Raw genomic sequence first — 22,891 nt, forward strand, 5'->3', positions numbered from 1 at the left:
ACAAACCTAGAAGAAAAAAAAAACAAACAGAAAATTTGGAGAATGAAAAGATTTCACAGAATACATTGAAAAAAGTCCCATGTAGGAAAAAAATAATTCCTATAACTATAACATCTGCTCTTTGATGGAAACAGCTAAAGAAATAAAAAGACAAGCTATAAAATTAGAGAAAATATTTGTTATACACATTCTAAACAAATAAGTTTATTCCAGAAAACATATATAACTGATATAATTAAGTAATACAAACTGTACACTTTGCATGGATGCCACTCTACTGTGCAAAATAACGGCTTCATGAGAATTTTGCATGTAAAATTTTCACAATAAGAAAATGAGGCCTTATTCTCACAGTAAGAAATATTGGTCTCTGTTGGGTTTTCCCTTTCCTTCCCTGTGGATAAGCAGCTAGGAATGGAATTACTGGGGTATGTGACAATTATCTTCAAAGTTATGAGATAACAAAAGTTTTCCAAAGTGCTTTAACCATCTAACATTACTTCCATCAATGTCTCAGTGAGAAAACTCACATAGCAGCCGACACTTGCTGCTGGTAGTCTTCCACAGTGAGAGTGTGGGTAAAGCACTTCCTTGCCCCCAAGCCTGTTGTTCAATCCTCAGAAGTCACATAGTGAAAATAGAGGACTAACACTTGCAAGTTGTCCTTTGACCTACACACACACACACACACACACACACACACACACACACACACACAAAAAAAACAAAAACCACATGCTCATGCCATTGTATACTCTCTCTCTCTCTCTCTCTCTCTCTCTCTCTCTCTCTCTCTCTCTCTCTCTCTCACACACACACACACACACACACACACACAAGTAATAGGAAAGAAACAGGGTGTTTATGTTCATATTCTTTTTACTTATTACTTATTTTTATTGAAAACCATTTTTTCATTCAGTTTATTCTGATCATGGTTAACCCTCTTCCATCTCCTCCCAGATCCCCCCCACCTCCCTACCCATCCAACTACATGCCTTCTTTCTCTTTAGAAAATAGACAGGCCCATGATGAAAGTTAAAAAAATAAATAAATAAAATAGAACAGAGAGAAAAAAGAAAAAAAAGAAAGAAAAAGCATGAGAAATACACACACAAAACACCCATAAAAACAAAAATTGGGAACCATAATAGATAAGCAAAAGACAAGCAAGCTAAAAAAAAAAAATCCCAACCAAAGCATTATAAGACAAAATCTCCCAAACTACCATTGAGTTCACTTTGTGTTGGCCATCTACTGTTCATATTCTTTTTAAAACAGAGTCCATGATAGATGAAAAAAAATTAACTCTGACAAGTTTGCTAACAAGTATTCAAAAAGTAATAGCCTAGGAAGCCTTTCCTTATTGTTACCAAGTGCTATAAGTATTATGTAACTATTAACTGAATGTGAACCATTAAAGTTTACTATCACCACACAACCAAGCATCTGGAAGTTAAGCATGTTCTTGTCAATCTTTTTTTTTTTCAGAAAGCAAGATACTGATCTCACTCTTTAAGTGGGTTTTTTAAATAACTTACTCCCTATGATGGGACACCTCACACAGCCTTGAGGCAGGGGGAGGGGTTTGGACCTGCCTCTACTAAATGTACCTCCCCATGGGAGGCCTTACCTTCATGTAGGAGGGAATGAGGGGGTGGGTTAGGACAGGGAGGCTGGAGGGGTGGGAGGAGGAAAGAGGGGGATCTTTGATTGGCATGTAAAATGAATTAAAAATTTTTCTTAATAAAAATAAAACTCCCTCTTTTGATAGAATTTCAAACATTAATTCCTCTTCTCCTAAACTTTCATTTGCATGATTTATTTTCCAATTAAGCTGCCAGAAACCAGTATTTAGAAATTGTTAGAAATATGCATTTTCACTGCTATTATATGTATTAAAATAATAATAATAATATATACTCACTTCAATTGTCTTTGCCAGTAAGTGTGTGTGAGGAAAATTATGCTTGTACACTTCATTAGCAACAGTATTCACATCAATAGCAGCCACCACGTGCGCAGGGATACCACTTTCTGTAAGGATAAATGGAATATCTTCAGAGGTCTTCAGCATCAGCCCACCATAAAGAAAAGCTGAAAGAGCAGAATTCAGCCATGCACTGACTTGCCCCTCAGCTACCCAGCTTGACCTCAGACCCTGATAAAGCAGCAGGCAGGAGGAACAGGCAGGAAGTGGTCTGCCAGCACTGCTTCCTGCAGCCTGCTGAGTGCTGGAAGAAGATTTCAACTTTCTTACGTTGTCTTAGGAGATGGCTTTCCTTTCTCATTAAACCACACGTTTATGCCAAACACAGTTTTCCAAGTTAAATAAAAAACAGGAACACCTATAACACACTCTAGAAGTCCTATTATTCAGAACCTTATATAAATAAATGACCATGTATTCTCACCTTCCTGTATTAGAAAAAGCTGATTCACAATACCACTGAAACTGCTTTGAATATATGCTATTTTGTAATAACAGCTTCACTGAGATATAACTTACACACAACACAATCAACCTGCTTAGAGTTTAGTTTTTAAGTGAGGTAAATTCATTGGTGTCCAAATGTAAAAGGTTCAGAGCCTAAAACTTAAATTTTGACAGCATATAAGAGACAGCGGAGGAAGAGATGCTCATATTAAGGTACACCTTGCTGCTGAGGAAACACATTTTCAACACAGCTTACGATACAAAGAATCTGAACACATTTTTGGTTGTAATAAAAGTGTGAACTCTATAAGTGTGGCTGTTGCTATACCGCATGGTTACCACCCTGTTACCTCCAACCAAGTACAAAATCTATTATGCATAGACCCTGTTCAGAATCAAGAGGAAACATGGGGAATTTTAAACATAAAAGAACCTGAAACTTGAGAAAATCATTGATTAACATGATGAGATCACCAGCAGACCCAAACAGCTCTCTTTAGTAGCCCTTTGTTGATTAACAATCAGCTTTCCCTGGTCCAGACGTTTAAGAGAAGGAAAATCAGGATCTAAGCGCCTGCAGAGATCACAGGACAAAAGGCAGAGAAAGACGCATGCTCAGAAAGTCACTGCACCCTGACACGGAATCCTAGCAAAGACAGGCTCAAGGGAACAGAGGGACTTCAATGTCTCAAGTAAATAGTCTGTCTGGTAGGCCCAAATCACTCAGCTATGCCCCCAGGTACTTCCTTTCTGTGGAAAAGGATGGTCCTCTGTGCCTTGCACATGGGCCCTAGACTTCTTAATACCACAGGTGGCTGCCTCTGGCTGAATTTAAATTTAATAACTAGTTTCTTGATTTAAGATATGAGTTTATAAATTATATCTTTGTTTAAAAGCATGAAAGACTTTAAAACCTAAAACAAAAAGGTTTCTAAGCCAAAAGGTATATAAAGATTAATTTTAAAAAAAAAATCACAAAACTTACTAATTCAAGTCACTAATCACTATGAGAACTCAGAATTCAACTTTGCTAAATAAGATAAATTACAATCTCTATGGTGCAGCCTGCTTGCAGTTCCCCACAGAAGCAGGCAGGATGGCCTGGAGGTGGTTAACATGACTTTCATCTTTTTTCAGGTTGACTGAGAATCTAATCATGTGCTGAATCCATACCATAGTCAATAAGTAATTTTATGTTCTTGTATTATATGCCGGAGGACATAAAACCTGACAAAAAGCAACTGCCAAATTGGTGTCTCATGTGGAGATCCAAAGCCTGATGAACTGGAAAGGAATTCTCAGAAAAGAATGGAGTTTTCAAGTCAATAAGCAAATGCACTGTTCTTGTGGACTGATGCACAGATTTTAAACTGTTATAAAATTGGAACCTACCACACTATCAAAAAAGTTATTTGTATTAGGACACACACACACACACACACACACACACACACACACGTAGGGTATCTAAACCCCAGGCATGTTTCAGATTTTGGAATATCTGCATATACATAGCAAGATAGCTCAACAGTAGGACCCAAGAATAAACACAAAATTTATCTCCTTTATGCCTTGTACATATGGCCTGGAGGTCATCTCACTGGCCCTAATTATGGGCCACCAAACAATGTTTGGTTTCTGGGCATTTTTTACTCCAACAAATTATATGAGATCGAGTGGAATTTTCCACTTGTGGCATCAAGTTGATTGTTAAAAAGTCTTTCATTTTGGAGCATTTCACAGTTTGCTGTTTAGACTAGGATGCTCATCCTGTATTAAGACATTACTGATGTTAACTTCAACTTAATTTTTTAAAAAATTGTTAGGTACGTTTAGGTATTTAAAACAAGTGTTTAGGTACGCTACTAAGGAGAAATTAAACTTATATGTAACAATGGAAAAAGCAAGCCGATCAGTTCCTGGCAACGTCTTAAACTAGAATCCAAAGAAAGCCATCTTAATATTCTCTAATAAATTTTAAATCCACAGATCCCAAAAGCCTTTTAGCAGCAGAGACGTTTTGAAAATGACAAGTTGAAAATGTCCAAGTGGAAAGAATGCTCTAGAATTGTGCCCATGTGAGCTCTCTCACATGAGACCCAAGAGTAATTCTCACAGGAACTAGAACTGGGAGAGGAACCCAGCAGGCCTTTGGAAGTAGAGGGAGTTTGATCCCAGGCTGTGCATGGATTTATCCATGACATTTCAGTTAATATGCTGGATTTCATGTTTATTAATAGGGAGCACAGTTTCTTAGAAAGGCGAGACATTCTGACAGAGAAACACAATGCACTCTATTGTGAACATTGTGAGGCAGGGTCTATATGGAGATGACAAGGACATCATGTTTCCATTTCTGAGGACTGAAGTTACCTTTGAAGAGCAATAGTTTTCCTTCTTTTTCTAATCAAGGCTTCTGGAAAAGCTGTAGGGAAGAACTTAGCCTGTAGTAAAAGGTGCAAGTTCATTCTCTACCTGGCCTAATAGATAAACTCATGCATAGTTACTCCATGGAGAAATATCAATAGTTTATTTAATTCAAATGTAGAATTAAGCAGTTCACACTGAAATAAATAGTTCTTAAGAACTTTTGTCTTTCTTTATCATCTACTTTCTGATCTGGCCCTCATAAAACGTTGGACACATATTTAAGTGGCCTCAACCTCACACCTGAGACATTTAATCAGGTAGGTATGTTAACACTGACCTCTAGTTGTGAAATGGTGAAGCAGATGAGTATACCCAAGGTCTAGTCTTCATTCAGAGATAGCTTCATTGGGAATAAAAACGCTAGGTAGAAGTGGAACTATAAAGACTTAATTTAAAAAATTTGTCAACTGGGGCCATTGAAACACGTAAAGGCATCTTTGCCAGCTGAGCCTGACAACATGGACTTGATCCCAGGAACCACACAGTGGAGAGAATGGATTCCCCACACAAACGAACATGTGGCACATGCCTCCCAAAATAAATACATACATACATACATACATAAAATCACTTTAACATGTTTTTATTGCTATTAGCAAATATATTTCCTGGCTTTTCTTAAAAGTTGTTTGCATGTCTAGACACTGCTAAGAAATTATTTCTACACATAAAATAAAAACTAAGCCTCCTCCAACACACATACACACATAGTTTCCTCTGAAAGCCTTACAAGTTTAGCTAATCAACAGCCATGTTTACTCTGGGTCAAGACACTCCTTAGAGTACTGCTGCTAACATCCCACTTGGTACAGAAGGCCACACTGGAATACACTTCAATGTGTGGACTGAGGTCCGATTATGCCACGGACACTGCATCTTACAACTGTTGAAATATTATTTTTCAACAAAATGTGGAAAGACAGAGAAGATCCGGAGAAGCGACATGGGAGAGAGAAAGATGGCAGGTTACTGTATAAAAAAGAACACGTGAAGGAGCTTACAGGCACAAAAAGTAAAGAGATCACATCAGAAAACACAGCACAGTTCAATAAAGCATGGATGGATTTTGAGGGGAACCTGAGAAAGGAAACTGAGGCACCAAAGTTCATTTCCAGGAAGTGTTTGGGAAAGCCGACCAAAGCTGTGTTCCTGAGAGGAGGGAGCCACTACAGGCCCCATCCACACCCACCCGCTCCTGTCTTCTCCTCGTGATGCCCTGGAGCTTTCTCCTCGGAAGACCAACAGAGAAAGGTCACTCAAGAGCCACTTCTGTCAAGGCCACAGAGTATGTGAGGCGCAGCACCGACACTACCTTAGTCCTTAGACAGATAACCCTTAGGGTTAAGGAGTTAACTTCCCAGGGCAGGCACTGTCCCTAAAATTTCTGTTTCTAAATATAGGTAGCTGAAATTAAGAGTTCCTCTAAAACAGCTCCTCCATCCAATGGGACTCTACAATGGATGACAACAGGGACATTTCATATTTGCATAGTCTGGTATGATACACGTATGGGTGGGTATTAAGCATTTAGCTTGAGACCAGTACAACTAAAGAACTAAATTTTTCTCTAAGTTCATCTTAATTGAAATGTAAACAGCTGCATTTGGCTGCCGGCATGCACACTGAGCTTGTAATCACCAGGGTCATCAAGAGATGTCCTGGCAAGAGTCATCACTGTACAGTGGGGAAACAGTGGAAGAGAAATTCATGTTGAAATTCCCAGGAGCTACACAGTGTTGGGAAATAAATGTACTCATCCTCTCTAAACTTCAATTTCCTCATTAATGAAATGAATATTTAAAACAGTTCCATAAAGGGCTCCTATTAAAAATAAATGAAATAGAGTCAATAAAACCTCTAGCAACAGGAGATACTTGGTAATTATTAAAAATCCCACTCATCACTTTGCAGTTATCTGAAAAAGTTACAGACAAAATAGTGATAATGAGGATGGTTTAGTTTTTAATCATTATTAAAGCTAGGAAATGAGGTGATATTATGTTCCCCAATATATTGTGCACCCTAATAAACTTATCTGGGGTCACAGAACAGAACAGCCACTAGATAGACATAGAGGCCAGAAAATGGTGGTGCACACACCTTTAATCCTAGCATTCCGGTGGCAGAGATCCACCTGGATCTCTGTGATTTCAAGGCCACATTAGAAACTGAGCCAGGCATAGTGACACACGCCTTTAATCCCAGGAAGTTATGGCAGAAGGCAGAAAGGTATTTAAGGCGTGAGGACGAGGAACTAGAGCCTGGTTAAGCTTTTAGGCTTTTAGCAGCAGTTCAGCTGAGAACCATTCAGATGAGAACACAGAGGCTTCCAGTTTGAGGAAACGAGATCAGCTGAGCAATTGGCGAGGTGAGGTTAGCTGTGGCTTGTTCTGTTTCTCTGATCTTTCAGCGTTCACCCCAATACCTAGCTCCGGGTTCGTTTTTATTAATTAGACCTTTTAAGATTCGTGTTACAAGGAAATTAGGCCGATTTTGAGAAAGTTTAAGTTGTAACTATACAGAGACAAATTTCAGAAGTACTTTTAAGAGATTTTAGAGTAGTGTAAGCAGAAAGCTTTCACAACAGTAACCAGAAGGCTTTACCTCCACTATAAATATTAAGTAAAAACTGACTAAAATATGATCTCAGAAGAGCACTGAGAAAAGCAAAACTTTCCTGGCCTTGCTATCAACCCACAGGCTGACAGGAGAGAATGGGGAGGGGTGAGGCAATCCTCCCCCAGCCCGCCCCAGAATATGTACTACTTGTTTTGTCTAAGTTGCAGGAAGATAGATCACCAAAAAACTTCTAATGAAACTTTCTGTCCCCAGGACTCACTGAGTGTTTAGGAGAAGAGGGTGGATCTTCAGATCATCTTTCATGACCTGCCATTCTTTGACCCAGACCTCGGTGCCAAATTCACAGAAGCAGAAAACTAAAGCAAGAGGAAAATTCCTTTACAATTGCTGTCCATTTGCTTTTCTAACAACTACATTGTTAACTACATGGTCCGGGGCTGGGGAGCTCATGAGATGGTGCACTGAGTAAGAGTACTTGCTCTGAAACCATGAGGACTTGAATTTGAATCCCCAGCTCTCACATCAAAATCCAGGATGGCTGTGCATACACCCAATCCATGTGGAGTAAAACTGAGATGTTAATTCCTGGTGACATGATTTGGGTCATTACTTCAAGTTCTACCCCAAATTTAGAGTCTGCCTTTAAATGAATCTGTATTTAAAACTTTTATGCCGCCGGGCGGTGGTGGCGCACGCCTTTAATCCCAGCACTCGGGAGGCAGAGCCAGGCGGATCTCTGTGAGTTCGAGGCCAGCCTGGGCTACCAAGTGAGTTCCAGGAGAGGCGCAAAGCTACACAGAGAAACCCTGTCTCGAAAAAACAAAAAACAAAAAAAAAACTTTTATGCCAACTACTTTGGGTGAGTTTTGTCATTTGCAGAAAACACTTCTACTAGCCACTCAAGTGAATGCACACTGACACATCTTTGCTCCTATGAGGAAATGCATTTTAAACGTCACCTTCAAAGGCAGAGCACCATCAACACAACAACCTGATTAATCAACTAGCTACACATTTGAAAACAAAAATACATCTTTTAATGAACATTTTCCAGGTATCCTAAACTGAGTTAAGAAGGAAGGATTCTTCAAGTATGGAAGCAGGAACTTCATCACAGAGCAACTCCATAACCTATTTCTGTATGTGGACACTAAATACAGTAAATACTGAGAGGGCTATTTGTAAATGGTATCTCCGATATTTTTTAAGGAATGCGTAATATTTTCAGTTCTACAGTCTACAAATTTTTCTAGTTATTAGACCTAGTTATCTGGAAATTTGTACTAAAGAAAAATGTGGACAAATGTAAAAAGATATACATGTAAACTACATGCATGTATGGGAAGGGTTATATTTAAAAGACAATCCATGCTATTGATACAAGTAAAAATCATCCTGTTCACTGCCACAGCTAATTACAGAATATCCTGTTGAGTCATGAACCACATGTTGATGTCTCTGTGGGTGGTTTGCACATATCACAACAGGGAAAACAGAAAATGTTATCAGAGGCTATATTCATGATGAAATTTGCAGGAGATATAATCATTGCTTCCTTGTACTATTCAATTGTTTAAAAACAGTAAGGATGAACTACTTCTTGCTTTGTTTGTTTGTTTGTTTTATTAGGTCTAAACTGATTTTAGAGATATGATTTCACCATGTAGCTCACACTAGCCTTAAACTCCTTATCCCCCTGGCTCATATTCTGAAGGTTGGGATAACAGGCATGCCCCATCATGACCCCAGAAAATGTACTACTTTCACAATCAGTACAAAGCAAATGAACAAATTAACTTTTCTGATATTTAAATAAAAGAATTCAATGGTCTTTTTGTTATGAGCCTGAGAAATATGAGGAAAATACTGATGATAAACAACAAAAGATACTTCTCAAAGCACACTTTTTAGACTGTGAGCACACACATCCACAATGGTGACTCAATGCATGACTTGATCCCATCGACTCAATGAAAAGAAAAAACCACAAGTTAAAGTTCTTTACAGTCCTTTATAGACAGGAAATCAATTCTTTACAGTCCTTTATAGACAGGAAATCAATTAATGTTCACATGCAGAATTCAAAGGAAATAAACAATGTAAATAGTGAACAAGTAATTCAAATATATGGGATCCAGAGGATTATAGACTTCAACAACAAAGACTCTGAATATATCTTTTGTAAATTTGCTTTGAGGAAACAGAACCATTTGGTAAATGTCCCACCACTATAAAATATTACAATGTTCTTTGCTGGTATTTTCTCAATAATCAATAATTTCACAATGTTTGACATATTCAGATAAAAGTCAATGAAAACTATAGGAGAGGACAAGACAGTATTCCATCTCTAGTTAACTATCAAAACTGCCATAAATTACAATTATAGTGGTTTGAGAGATGGCTCGGTGGTTAAGAGCACTTACTACTCTTCCAGAAAACCCCAGTTCAATTCCTAGCACCTATGTTGGGTGACTTACAACCACCTGTAACTCCAGCATCAGGAAATCTAACAACCTCTAATGGTCTCTTCTAGCACCCACACCCAGACACATACATACCATGTGTGTGTGTGTGTGTGTGTGTGTGTGTGTGTGTGTGTGTGTGTGTAACATATATAATATATAAACAATTATGGTATCACTCATAAAGATCTCTCAAACTAACTTCTGAAAACCCCTTTCAATGTGTCACTTTGAGTCCTGTTTGCTCAATGGTTAATTCTTTTTAGATGCATATGCCTTTCATCAATATTAACTTAGCATTTCAAACTCTATAATACAAAATGTTATAAAGTTACCATGATTTTTATATTATTTTATCAGTGAGGAAACACCACAGTGAAAACAGTTGGGGGGGGCAGGAGAAAAAACATTTACTTAGTACTAACATAAGATGGGTGGGGGAAAAAAAGCTATCATAGGCAAGTCTGGGTATGCAATACCCCAAGTGGTAACAAAAGCAAAGGCTAGAACTAAGAAGGAACTTAGAAGAGTGAAGGAATACAGAAAGCCCACTGAGCTCACTGAGCCTAGACAAGAGGGCAGCTGGGCAGGCAGAGAAAAGAGCTTAGAGTCCAGATAAGAAATGACTGCGGTTCTAGCTTTCATTTTTGGATGAATTAATCCAAAATTCATAAGCACACTTCAAGAAAAAAAAATCATGATTTACATTCAAGGACTTATTTGAAGCACAATGTGTTTGGGGAAAAGAATTAGGAGAAATCTACAAGTTCAAAATGTAAGTGGTTGTTATGTATAGCTTATTAACAAGGTATTGAGTGGTTTTTAAAATTGTGTTAATTAAAAAATTTTAAGATATGGGGAAAACAGTAACACTATATGCTCTGCAAAATTAATAAAGCAGATAGTACACGTTTCCCTAATTTGCTTAATTTAAATATGATGAATGAATGTAAAGACCAAAAAAGTAAGTAGTATGCAATATTTCTAACCTAATATAGATTCAAAAATTAATATTTGCTGAAAAAAATGTACAAGCTCAATCCACTAGATACTGTATGCTTCTTAGCCTCCTGTTACTCAAGGTACTAAAAAGGGAAGCAGAGAAACTGGTTTTGTGTTTGCCTTAGCAACTTCAGAATAGACACACACACACACACACACACACACACACACACACACACACACACATATCCAATGTGTTTCACTACATATCACAAGTGTCATACAGTACATGGCAATGGAGTTCACAAAATAAGTGTTTTTGAGTCACTATCACGAAAAGTGGGTAGATACCAAAGAAATTAAACAGCCTCAAAACGAAAGTGACAGCAATCTAATTTCTAAAGAGCTACAACGTGTCAGTCACCTTACTCTATCTTTAATTCTTGATGTCCCTTTCTGGAAGTTCTATTTTACACATTTAAAACCAAGTAACAGGTTCGAAAATGTAAAGCCAAAGTTGCAAAATTTGATCCCAGTTCCCTGGCACCTGTGTAGGCCTGCAGAAGGCACGTTTCTTTCCACAGACTTAACCACACTCCCTCCCCTTTTCGCTTCCCCTATATCCTAATACTTGTAAATTTCTATCTTGAACTGTAGTTATTGCCTTGCTCCAACCCACCCCCACTCCTACCCCTTCCCTTTTTCGTGACTTCCTCCAGGCTCAGTGACAGCCAGCCTAGAATTTGGGCCTTGGCACGGGGCAAAGGGCACCCTCTTCCCTTAACTTTGTCTCAACCAAATTAAATCCATTTGACTTCACAGGCCCAAGGATCCTCCCTCACAAACAGCACTCTGGGGCACCCAGCCTGCTCAGACTACAAAGCTTGGGGCCAGAGTAGGGGAGCCACAGCCTTGAGGGGCGGACCGGGGCGGCGCTGAGGTGGTTTCCAGGGCAACCGAGGTCGGCGGCCACCAGGACCCGCCCCGCCGCTCCGCCCCTCGGCGACGCAAGAGCTGGATCCTGCGGCCCCGAGGGAATCCACGAGAAGTTTTCTGTCCGCTCTCACCTCGCAGCGCGTGGTGCATGCCACCAATGCCACTGTACAGCTCCAAGACACGCAGAGGTTCCATCCCTTTGCAACCGCGACCGCGGCCTGGAAACTAGGCCTACCGGTCCTCCGCTTCTCTTACCCCCTGTCCGCACCGCTCCCTTCGCTTCTGGTTCCGCTGCTTTTCAGTTCCCCAACCTCCTGTTGCTCAGGCTGGAAGACTCAGAGAGCAGCTTGGAGCCTGGGGGATGGCAGGGGTGAGGAAGGGGACAAAGGACAGACAACTATTAATAAAGCCTCCCAAGTGAGAGCCAGCAGCTCCATAGCCTGATTTGTGCTTTATCTTCCTTGTTTGTTGTTTTCTGTGGCCTTAAGTGAGAAAGAAACCTGTCAGTAGAGAGCTGAAAAAAATGCCGTTGGCTTTGAAGTGAGTTACTGATTAGAGCCGTTTTTTCACAGCGAGCTCCTTTTGTTCTTTTGAAGTCTGACTTGATCAAGCATTTCTTTGAGGACTCTTGAGCACATACCCACATGCTCCCTGGTGTGCCTGTGCTAGAGGATGGAGTTAAATCCTGGCTACTTTGTCTAGGGGTATGATTCTCACTTCGGAGTTAAATCTTACCAGGCTCTTCCCAAGAAGGCTCCAGAGCCCTGGGGGTGCATTAATAATAAAGAGGATGCTTTCTGTAAATGATAATAGGATTAATTCTATTTTACCTTGGAAAATACTCCAACATATGCTGTTTTTTTTTCTTTTATTGAAAATATGTTTTTTTCTCACATAACATATCCTGATTATAGTTCCCGCCCCCCCCCATCCAGATCCACCCATTTCCTGTCTCTCATTAGAAAACAAATAGGCTTCTGTGGGATAATAATAAAATAAAATAAGATAAAAGCAAAGCAAAAAGAAAGAAAAGAGCCCACGAGAAGGCACAAGCAACAGACCTACTCATTTGCACACTCATAAAAACACTAAACTGGGAACAATGATATATATGCAAAGGACCTGTAGTAGGTAAAAAGAGAGAAGAAAAAATAAATAAAATTTAAAAATTAACATAAATTTTAAAAAAAAAGAAGGAAGAATCCTAATACAACATTATGAAACAAGGAAACTCCAAAGATGCTGTTGAGTTCATTTTTCATTGACCATCTACTGCTGGGCGTGCAGCCTACCCTTAAGAGTAGTTTGTTTCCCCAGTGAGACTCCCTTGGAGGAAACTACATATTCATTTGCAAGTGGTTATCAGTTGGAAATTAGTTTTGGGTTAGGGATGGAGGCTTGTGTCCAATTTCCTAGAACCCCAACTGATACAGACCCATGCGAGCCTTGTGCATGCTGCCTCAGTCTCTGTGAGTTCAATGTGTGTCCACCATGTTGATTTAGAAGGCCTGTTTTCACGGTATCCTCCATCCCCTCTGGCTCTTACACTCTTTCCATCTCCTCTTCTATGGGGGTTCCCTGATCCCCGAGGGAAAAGATTTGATGAAGACATCTTATTTATGGCTGAGTGTTCTAAGGTCTCTCATTCTACATAATGTCTGGCTGTGGGTCTCTGTATTTGTTCCCATCTGCTGCAGGAGGAAGCTTCACTGATGATGGCTGAGCAAGGCACTCATCTATGAGTATAACAGAATGTCATTAGGAGTCATTTTGGCTAAAGGACTCTCATGGAAACTCCCAAACAAACTAGGCTGTTGCCAAGACTCTAAGTTGTTCTCCACAAACTGACAGCAAGACCCCATTGCTGAAGACTACACCTACACAACTCATTGAACATGGAGGAGTCAAGCTGGTACTCACATAAAGCCTAAACCTCTGTGTGCTAGCCTCTTTGGTACAAGAAGGTACTCTTCCGCCTACCAAAGTAGAAACATAAACACCAACCCAGGTGCAAACCTTTGGATTTTGACAGTACTGTCCTCCCTGCAAGTTATGTTAGTGCAATGGTAGTACAAATTTTGTGAGAGTAGCCAGCCAACATCTCATTGACTAAAGGTCCACTCCACAAGATGTAACCCATACCCGGCACTCCTTGGGTGACCAAGAACCTGAAACTAAGCAGCTGAGGGACCTATGGTTAAAAACCAAATACTACTGTTCTAAAAATAAATTTTAAAAAATAACCTGCCGGGTGGTACGCTGGTATGTCTGAATTTTAGAATTGGTTGATAGGTTTTGCTGTGATCTATAAAATTAAGTTTTTAAATAACCAGTGTACATTGTCCTTCATGTGTTCTGCATTTGTTGGCCATTTATTTAGATAAGAAAGGGTGTTATGTGGTAGAAAGATAACACCAAACTAGGATTTAGCCTTGGCATTGCCAGTAACTGGCTGGTGACTTTGAGATAACCTGATTTCCTCTTCTGTAAAATGGAGAGGAAGAGGGAAGAGATGGCTACTGAGAAATTTGCAGACCCAGTATACCATGGTTGAATTTAGAATAGTATCTGAAAAAAGTGGACTCTGATTTAGCCCCATGTTCAAATTGAAATGTCTAGACAGAAAGTTTTTTAAATATCTTGAGAAAATAGAGTATTTAACCAATTCAACTGATAGAAACTATGTACATTGTAACATATAATTAACAAAAAGTTTTTCTAATATTGATTATATAATATAAATATCATCAATAAATACCATGCATAAAATGTAAAGGAAACTATATAGTCTTGGATATTTATATATATTCAACAACCAATACATTAAGTAAAGCTGTAAATCTAAGTAAATATGACCGAAGATCTTACTCTGTAGGGAAAGGCAGTACATACATATATGGCAGAGTTAATGAAAATAATACCTTCCTGAGGGACAGAGGGACAGACCTCACACTGGCTGGTGACACAGTAATGACAATGACATGTGAGTGTCTTCACAATGTGGCCTTAACTTCCTCTTCTTTCTTGGTCTCTGCTATTGTAACTGTTTGGCACTCCCCGAATATCCCATCTCTTCTCTGCTTATATTTTGCTGTGTTCTTTGTCTTGTCAAGAAATCTCATGGAACCTTCCTAATAGACTCTTAGGATAGAAAGTCCAGTCCATTTCAATCACACCAGCTCCCTTACCCGTTGAAATGTAGATCTCCTTGTTTCTAAAACTAATCCCTTTCCATTTCCTCTGGCACAGTCATCACCTTACATGAACCATGTCTTTTCTTAACATAATATTTCTTCTCTAAAGTTAATCACATGTAATAGTTACTTCAAGAATGGAAAGTAGGTCTAAACAGATGATTCAGGGGGTAAAGGTTTGCCACCAAGCTTGACAATCTGAGTTCAATACTCAGGCCCCACATTGTAGAAGGAGAGACAGACCCTGCAGGTTGTCCTCTGACCTTTACTCACACACTGTCATGCACATGCACGGATGCATGGACACACATGCGCATTCGTACATTTCAGGAAAGACTGGAAACTTTACAATAATAATTTATGATACTCTTGTAGATGGTAGGCCCGCTATAGTCCAGTTGAGGGTACAGATCATGTTCTTGGAGAGCCAATAGGGAGGCTTGGATAGTGGCAGCACAATTGGAATTCACTGAATAAGAACGTAAGATTAGTAGAAAGAGGGAAAAAATTAAAAGTAGAAACAAATACCAAAACTTGGAATTTTTAGTGAATTTTCACTTAAAATTTATTTCTAAATCAATGTACGTGGACACCAAAAAAATAAAGATGTGTGTGTGTGTGTGTATATATATATATATATATATATATATATATATATATATATGTAAAATATATCATAAATAATTAAAGACACAGTATAATACCACGAAGTATATTAAAATAATAATGGCACACTCTCAATCATTGAGGAAGTTCATTGCATGTCTTAGAATCCTTCTTTCTCTCCTGCCCATCACTAATATATATCAAAACTCACCAAAGTCTGCCAAATGCTCAACATAATTTTGGCAATCATCTTTGAGTTTCTGTTATTCAAGTGAGTCTTTATTTGCAAGTGAAATGTGATTTGGATTCTTATATAGGCTCACATCTCAAGAGACAATACCCTGCTTATGCCAATTTCAGAAATGAGCAAGGAGCATTCTGGTTTACACGAAAAAGAATGGCTCTTATCAATTGCAAAGGAAATGGAAAAGTCATCATTCAGAATAAATTAACACTAAATGTCCTCAGGAGAGGAAATTATATTCAAATAAAATGTTCGAAAGTTTCTTTTAGAGTATGCCTCTGTGCTGACTTTGAAGACGTGGTTCTATGATGAACTAACTGTGTTATGGATAAGAAAGCAATCTCAAGAGCCAGCATATAGATGGGAAGGACAGCCTTGCATTTCCTTCCAGTGTGGTTCGAGGAAAGTCAGTTAACCTCTCTGAGACTAAGTGGACATAAAAAATGTAGCAGTAATAGAACACATGGTTTCAAGGTTAAATAAGGATTTAAAATACTTAGCCTAATGTTATTGATTGGAGATAAAATAGCCCCAAGTGTTTTGTGTAGAAGGCTTGCTTCCTGTTGGTGAAGTGATAGGAACATGAGGATGCTAACTTTGTCAGTAGACTGTTCATAGGTAAATGGACCACTAGGTTGTAAGAACTAAGTGGAAGGAAATGGGTCACTGGGTTTCTGCCTTTGACATGCACATCTTGTTCCTGGTCCCTTCCTATCTTTCCTCTGCTTCCTGGACACCATAAAGTGAACAGCTTCCTCATGTTCCCCACTTCCATGATGCTCTCCCTCACCTCAGCGTCAAAGCCACGGCTCCAGCTACCCATCACCTGAAACTGTGAAACTAAATGATATTTCATATTAATACCAATAATTAATAGTTGAACACTGTCTGTCAACTGAACACTTATCAACTGGACATAGTCTAGGGTCACTAGAGAAGGAGTCTCAATTGAGAGATTGCCCAGATCAGATTGGCCTGTGGGCCTGTCTGTGGGGGATTGTTTTCATTATTAGGTGACGCAGGAGGGCCCAGCCCACTGTGGGCAGCAACATTACCTGCGCAGGTGGTCCTAAGCTGTATAAAAAAGCCAGATAAGCATGAGCCTGAGAAGAAATCAGCAAGCAGCCTTCTCCCATAGTTTCTGCTTCCAGTTTCTGCTCAAGTTTCTACCCTGACTTTCCTCAATGATTGACTATGACCCGGAACTATAAACACACTGTATCCTCTCCTCTCATGAGTTACTTTTAGTCAGTATTTTTACATAACAATAGAACAGAAACTAAACATGGTTTTAAAATAAGGATCTCAAAAACTACGGAAAAAAGGAATTCAAAAGCAAAATTTTCAACTAAACATTCTATCTCATTTCCAGTGTCCAGTCGCCTTGTTGATAGATTGTCACCTAGGAAAAGAAACAGGAAAGAAAATGTGTTCTATCCGGGACAGGATAAACTCTCAAAAGAAAAAGACCAGACGGAAAATGAACTTCCTGATGACTTTAAGGATAAGTAATTTCCTGTTGAAAAGTATATTCTACAACATACATCTGTGAATAGTACCATCTCCTGCTTCCCACAATGAGAAAAAGCAATACATTTTTAAAAGGTAGACTCCAAAGGAAACTTACAGTTTCTCTAAAAATGTAGAAACCATAAGCCTGATTGCTTACCTTGGTTATAGGTTATGATACTGCTTTTGTTCTTTGATGTTTCTGAAATTCCTAGTTGAAAAATGTTTCATGCAAATTTTAAGGATTGCGTTTTAGTAAAAATAATGGGATTCTGTCTTTAAACCCTTTTTCACAGGCTCACAGAAAGTTTGAGCTAGAAGTAATCTTAACAGTTATTTGGTCCAGTGTTTTTCACACTACTTTTTAGAGATAGAACTTTTTTTTCAAAAGAATTTTTTTATTTAGAATCCGTGTAGAGAGTAGAACAGACATGATGAAACAGAACAGGTGCACACATGGAAATACATACAGATATACACATGTACACACACACAGAGAGGCACACACAGGAACATACGTGCACGAGGACAGATATACACTCACAGACATATGTATACATAGACACACATGCACACAGATACACAAATGCATATAGACACATGTACACAGACACACACAAGCACATGCATAGATACACACATGCACACATATGTACACATACAAACACAAAGAGACAAAATACACACAGACACACACACACACACACACACACACACACACACACACACACACACACACACCTACCCTGCTGTTGAAGCACTAACACTAGCACACTGAGAACAATACCTGATCACTTCTTGTACCTCATCCATCCTGTGGCTATCAATAAATGACTTCATGGAACTTGGATTGTAAATCACTGATTTAATCCAACCTGGGCTGTAGATATAAAAATATGGAGACTCTGAAAGCTTGTGAATCATACGTGATGCCACAGCTTTGGGGAAAACCTGGAAGTCCAGCTCATGATGCACCAGAATCTTTTCCATAGCTGTCTTATTTTATTTACACGTATTTACTTAGGTGTGTGTGGATGTGGATATGTATGAGTGCATGTGCGTGAGCACCCACACAAGTGTCAATAAGATGACCGTCAGCAGGAGTTAATTCTCTCCTTCCGTTGTGTAGGCTTCTGAGATTGAACTCATGTCCTTGGGCTTGGAAGCAAGCTCCTTTACCTGCTGAACCATCTTACAGGTCCTCTTTGTATTTCCTAAACGACTTTGCCATAGCGTATAACTTAGTCCTTTCTTTCCTAATAATACTTCAGCATATTGCCAAAAGGAGTGTATTGTGTTCTGAGGGAATAGTTTAGTGACAGAGTAATAGTTTGCTTAGCATGCACCAGGCCCTGGGTTCAATTCCCAGTATGCACATGTGCGTGCACACACACACCCACACGCACACACACACACGCACGCGACACATGTTGCCCCAAGAGTATATCCCCAAGATGTCAATCTGCGAGCTACTTAACAAGACGTCTTCTGCTATCGTGCCCTATCACAGCCTTCATTCTTTCAAGCGGGGAAATATGGCAAATGTTGGAACTAGAGAAAACGGAGCTTAATGGCTCCAAGAGCTGTCACCTCTTTGCTCTAGTAAACCCACCTGAGCATTTGGAACTCACTAAAGGTGACCAGCATACATGCAGACACAGCCATGTGTGGAAAAAGAAACACATGTGCACAAGACTCCATGAAACCTTCTGTTCTTCATAGTCTTCATCTTCAGTTTTAATGGCTACATCATCACAATTGACAAACGACGACCCGAGGAAAGATCCTACGCAGGAGTTGTCTATTTTGCCCTTGTTTTTTTGGGTATCAGTTTAGATACACAGCAGTATTGTTTGGCATCATTTGCCTATGCCCCAACAGTTATATAAGACAATTAAAATGCAACAGCACTTCCTCAGACCTGGCTTCATTACGTCCATCTACTCTATATAAGAAAAGCTGGCAACTGTTTTAATTTGTTAAAAGTGATGTGTTTATCCTTCCAAGTAACCTACGTAAGTCTAAAACAAACAGAGCTTTTCCTCAAAATTGCTTTTCATAGTTGCTGCACAGAGACTGTCAACCCTTATTTCACAGAATCAATTTTTTCCTGCGATGGACTCTGAGTTCCTCCTCTCCATCTTAGGAAGTCGCTACCAACTTAAAATATCTAAATTCCCCAAAGGGATTTAGACTGAGTGGCTAAAATCAGCTACATTTCTAAAGATGGCTGAAGAATGTTCTACTAATAAGCTGATATTAAGTCAGACGATATTGACTAATTTGTTTCAAAGAAGGATAGAGAAGGCCAGGTGGTGGGTGACGCATGCCTTTAATCCCAGCACTCGGTATTCGGAGACAGACAGATTTCTGTGAGTCAAGGCCAGCCTGGTCTACAGAACAAGTTCCAGGACAGGCTCCAAAGCTACACAGAGAAACCCTGTCTCGAAAAACCAAGAGAGAAACAGAGAGAGAGAGAGAGAGAGAGAGAGAGAGAGAGAGAGAGAGAGAGAGAGAGAGAGGGTTAAAATGTTTATTAATCAATATTTATTTATTTATTTTTACTTTTTAAAATATGTGATCTTTAGAAAGAAAAAAGGCTAGGTGTTAGTGTGACAGTGCAAACCTGTAACCCCAGAACTCTGCCAGCTCCAGCAGGTGGATGGCTATGAGGCGTAGGCTACATAGCAAGATCCAAGCCAACCTAGGCTATGAGAGTCTGTCTCCAAAAGGAATAATAACAGTGATAGTGGGGACAATAGTAAACACACATAAAAATGTAAAAGGAAGATGGCTGGTGAGGGTCAGTGGTACAGTGTTTGCATAGCCTGTGCACGGTGATGGGTTTGATCCATAGCACTTCAAGAAAACAAAAGGAATGAAAGAAGAAAATGTGATTTGCTCAATGTCACATGAATTGATGCCCACCATGTTAACAGATGTATTTACAAATCATGGTCAGATGTTTAAAGAAGAAAGTAATATGAGAGCACTAGCTATGAAACAGTATGGACGCTACCCAATAACAAAGGAAGAGGCGTAGCGTGTATGTTGAGGAAGAATTTCACACTAACCGTTCAAGATGATTCTGGTTAGGAAGGAATGTCAGGAATCTGCAGGGCACAGCTTTCTGAACTCCTTTCAGTTGAGAACAAATCCTAGGACAGGGTGGGGAACGAATGAGAAAAAGAACACTGCCTATATATCCTTGCAAATGTATGGTTTTGAAAATGCAGATACTTAATATCACTAACTTGATCCAGGCTTTTTAAAAAATCTCCTAAAAGGGCTGATAAACACACACCGGAAATGCCTGGAATGTGGGAAGGTCAATCTGAATCCCAGAGTCTGTCATCTGCCCAATCTATCTCCATGTGTAGATAGTAATAGAACACTCATGCCATCACACATAGTTTAGAATATAGGGAAACATATATGAAGAGAAAAGGAGGTGGGGGAAGCCTATGGCTGACATTTTGATGTTTCTCCTTAATTTGCACTAATTATCTTTTACACAAATCAGAATCTTATGCATAATCACACACACACACACACACACACACACACACACACACACACACACACATACCTCAGCCCCTTCACATTTTATCATTATTGGCTCTGCACTTCACTAGACACACCAACTTTTAAATGTTATCCTAACCGCCTGTTGTGAAGGATAAAACAAATAACATAAGTGTGTAAATAAAAGGACATCTTCTATAAACCTCGATGGTGTCTTATCCTCTCGGGGCAATCAATTTCACATATTCTGAGTATGTTTTTCACTTTGTTTTGATGACTCATAAAAAACCAAAAATTATATTTACCTATTTTCTTAGTATTCAATATTTAGGAAATTTTCTCTATACAAAAACCAGTATAAAGGAACATTCCTGACTATTAGCATTCAAAGCTTTCTGATAGTTTCATCAGATACTCTAAAATTGGGGTGACTATGTAAAAAAAAATAATTATTTCCTAAACTTGTGAACAGACCGATTTCAAGAGAGAAAAGAACCCTAAATCCTACCAGCAATGCCAGGGATCTGTTGTCTTCTATATCCATTTAAATGTGTTCTATTACATGCTAAAAGATGACAAGTCATATTTCATTCACCTTGTGTGTACTGACATCAAGGCTTCTTATTCATTTATCATATGAAATTCTTCTATTGTCAATTGCTTGTGATATGTGTCCTTTCCCTCCTGGAATAATATGCATTTCTTATTCAATTATCACATTTAATTTTTGTTTTTTCACATGGTTGTTCACATATTAAAAACAATCCCCACTCCATCGTTTTTCCATTTAGGCTTGTTATGTTTTATGATGCAAGAGTATTTCATTTTCTGAGTCAAATCTGTATACTTTTCCTTGGCCATCTACTCCTTTGCTGTTTCAGTGTAGGAGGTCCTTCGGAAAAATGAGCAGAGTTCATGTCTATGTTCTCCTTCTTGTTTAACAAACTGATTTTCATGCATAATTAATGTAAAGCGATGAAATGAAATTAACTTTTCTATAAATATCTAGTTTTGTCTTCCATATTGGTTTATGATACTTTTTTGAGAACCCTATATTCTTAACCACATAGTTGCATGAGACCTCTTCTTTCCTCCTGGTATGTCAGGAAGATAGATATGTGTGTGTGTGTGTGTGTGTGTGTGTGTGTGTGTGTGTGTGTGTGTGTGTGTGTATTTTCCTTTGAAAGCTATCCCTGTTTGCTGTTTTATTTGAAATTCATCTCAAGTCCCCAACTCTTCCTGAAAGAGTAGATAACATACTTACCAGTTGAAACAATACTAATTTTAGACTCACTGTCTTTAATGAAACCAATGTGGCTCTCCCCCATTTCATAAGAAAATTGAAACATTCCACTGACGCTGAATTAGCACACAGATAATCTTTGTAATCATAAAATCTGCTGATGTGCATACTTAGTCCCAGCTCTTGGATGATGTCATTACGTCAACATCTATGAACCTTCTTCAACCCACACATCAAATAACACAGATCCCAAGGGCAATATCTAAAAATGGTAATGTCTTCATTTTCAAAACTGCCTTCTCATACTCATCTAATTTTATTTTCACAATGATTCTGTGAGTGGCTTTCACTAAAGAGAAATGAAAGTTGGAAGTTCATAAAATTACAGTAAAAAAATAAATAGTTCATGACCAAATAAAACCCTAAAGTCGTATAGATCACAGGGAAATTAAAATAAGCAGGTACCTTTTGGGTCAATTTCTAATCACTCCCTCAACATCAGTGTTTATATAAATTTTTCTCAATCTTTATGGTTTTCATTGCTTGGTACTCACAATTCTTCACAGTGTTTCTCACACACACTGAATCCCTGTCTCATTCCAATGAGATAAGTCATGGAGAACAGTAAAGCATGTGGTCTTCAGATGTAGAAACTGGGGTCTCAAGAGACAGATGGAGTTGGCTAAGTCAGTGGAATATAAGAATAATATAGGATTTTATAAAGCTGAGTTAGATTTCTGTCCTAATATGGAAAGGAATGCCTTTTCTGTTTTCTTTTCT

General features: G+C 38.8%; 1 protein-coding gene across 7 annotated transcripts in view; it reads right to left on the bottom strand.

Moving 5' to 3' along the window:
* Trdmt1 (tRNA aspartic acid methyltransferase 1) overlaps positions 1 to 22,832 on the bottom strand; it is a 43,648-nt gene extending 20,816 nt beyond the window's left edge. For 2 of the 7 annotated variants that reach the window (XM_052728132.1, XM_052728131.1), the window contains exons 1-4: positions 21,464 to 22,832; positions 20,418 to 20,501; positions 11,922 to 12,144; positions 1,928 to 2,037 (exon numbers count right to left, since the gene is read on the bottom strand). In XM_052728132.1, the coding sequence (XP_052584092.1) occupies positions 1,928 to 2,037; positions 11,922 to 11,985 (174 nt within the window). In that variant the 5' untranslated portion in view covers positions 11,986 to 12,144; positions 20,418 to 20,501; positions 21,464 to 22,832. Of the gene's footprint in view, positions 1 to 1,927; positions 2,038 to 11,921; positions 12,145 to 20,417; positions 20,874 to 21,463 lie in introns of those variants that run through there. The other 5 variants (XM_052728129.1, XM_052728130.1, XM_052728135.1 and 2 more) reach the window with 5 other exon arrangements.
* Between the last annotated feature and the right edge of the window lie 59 nt (positions 22,833 to 22,891).

This window comes from Peromyscus californicus, unplaced genomic scaffold, assembly GCF_007827085.1.
Source record: "Peromyscus californicus insignis strain IS unplaced genomic scaffold, ASM782708v3 Scaffold_8__1_contigs__length_139910024, whole genome shotgun sequence".
Taxonomy (NCBI): Eukaryota; Metazoa; Chordata; class Mammalia; order Rodentia; family Cricetidae; genus Peromyscus; species Peromyscus californicus.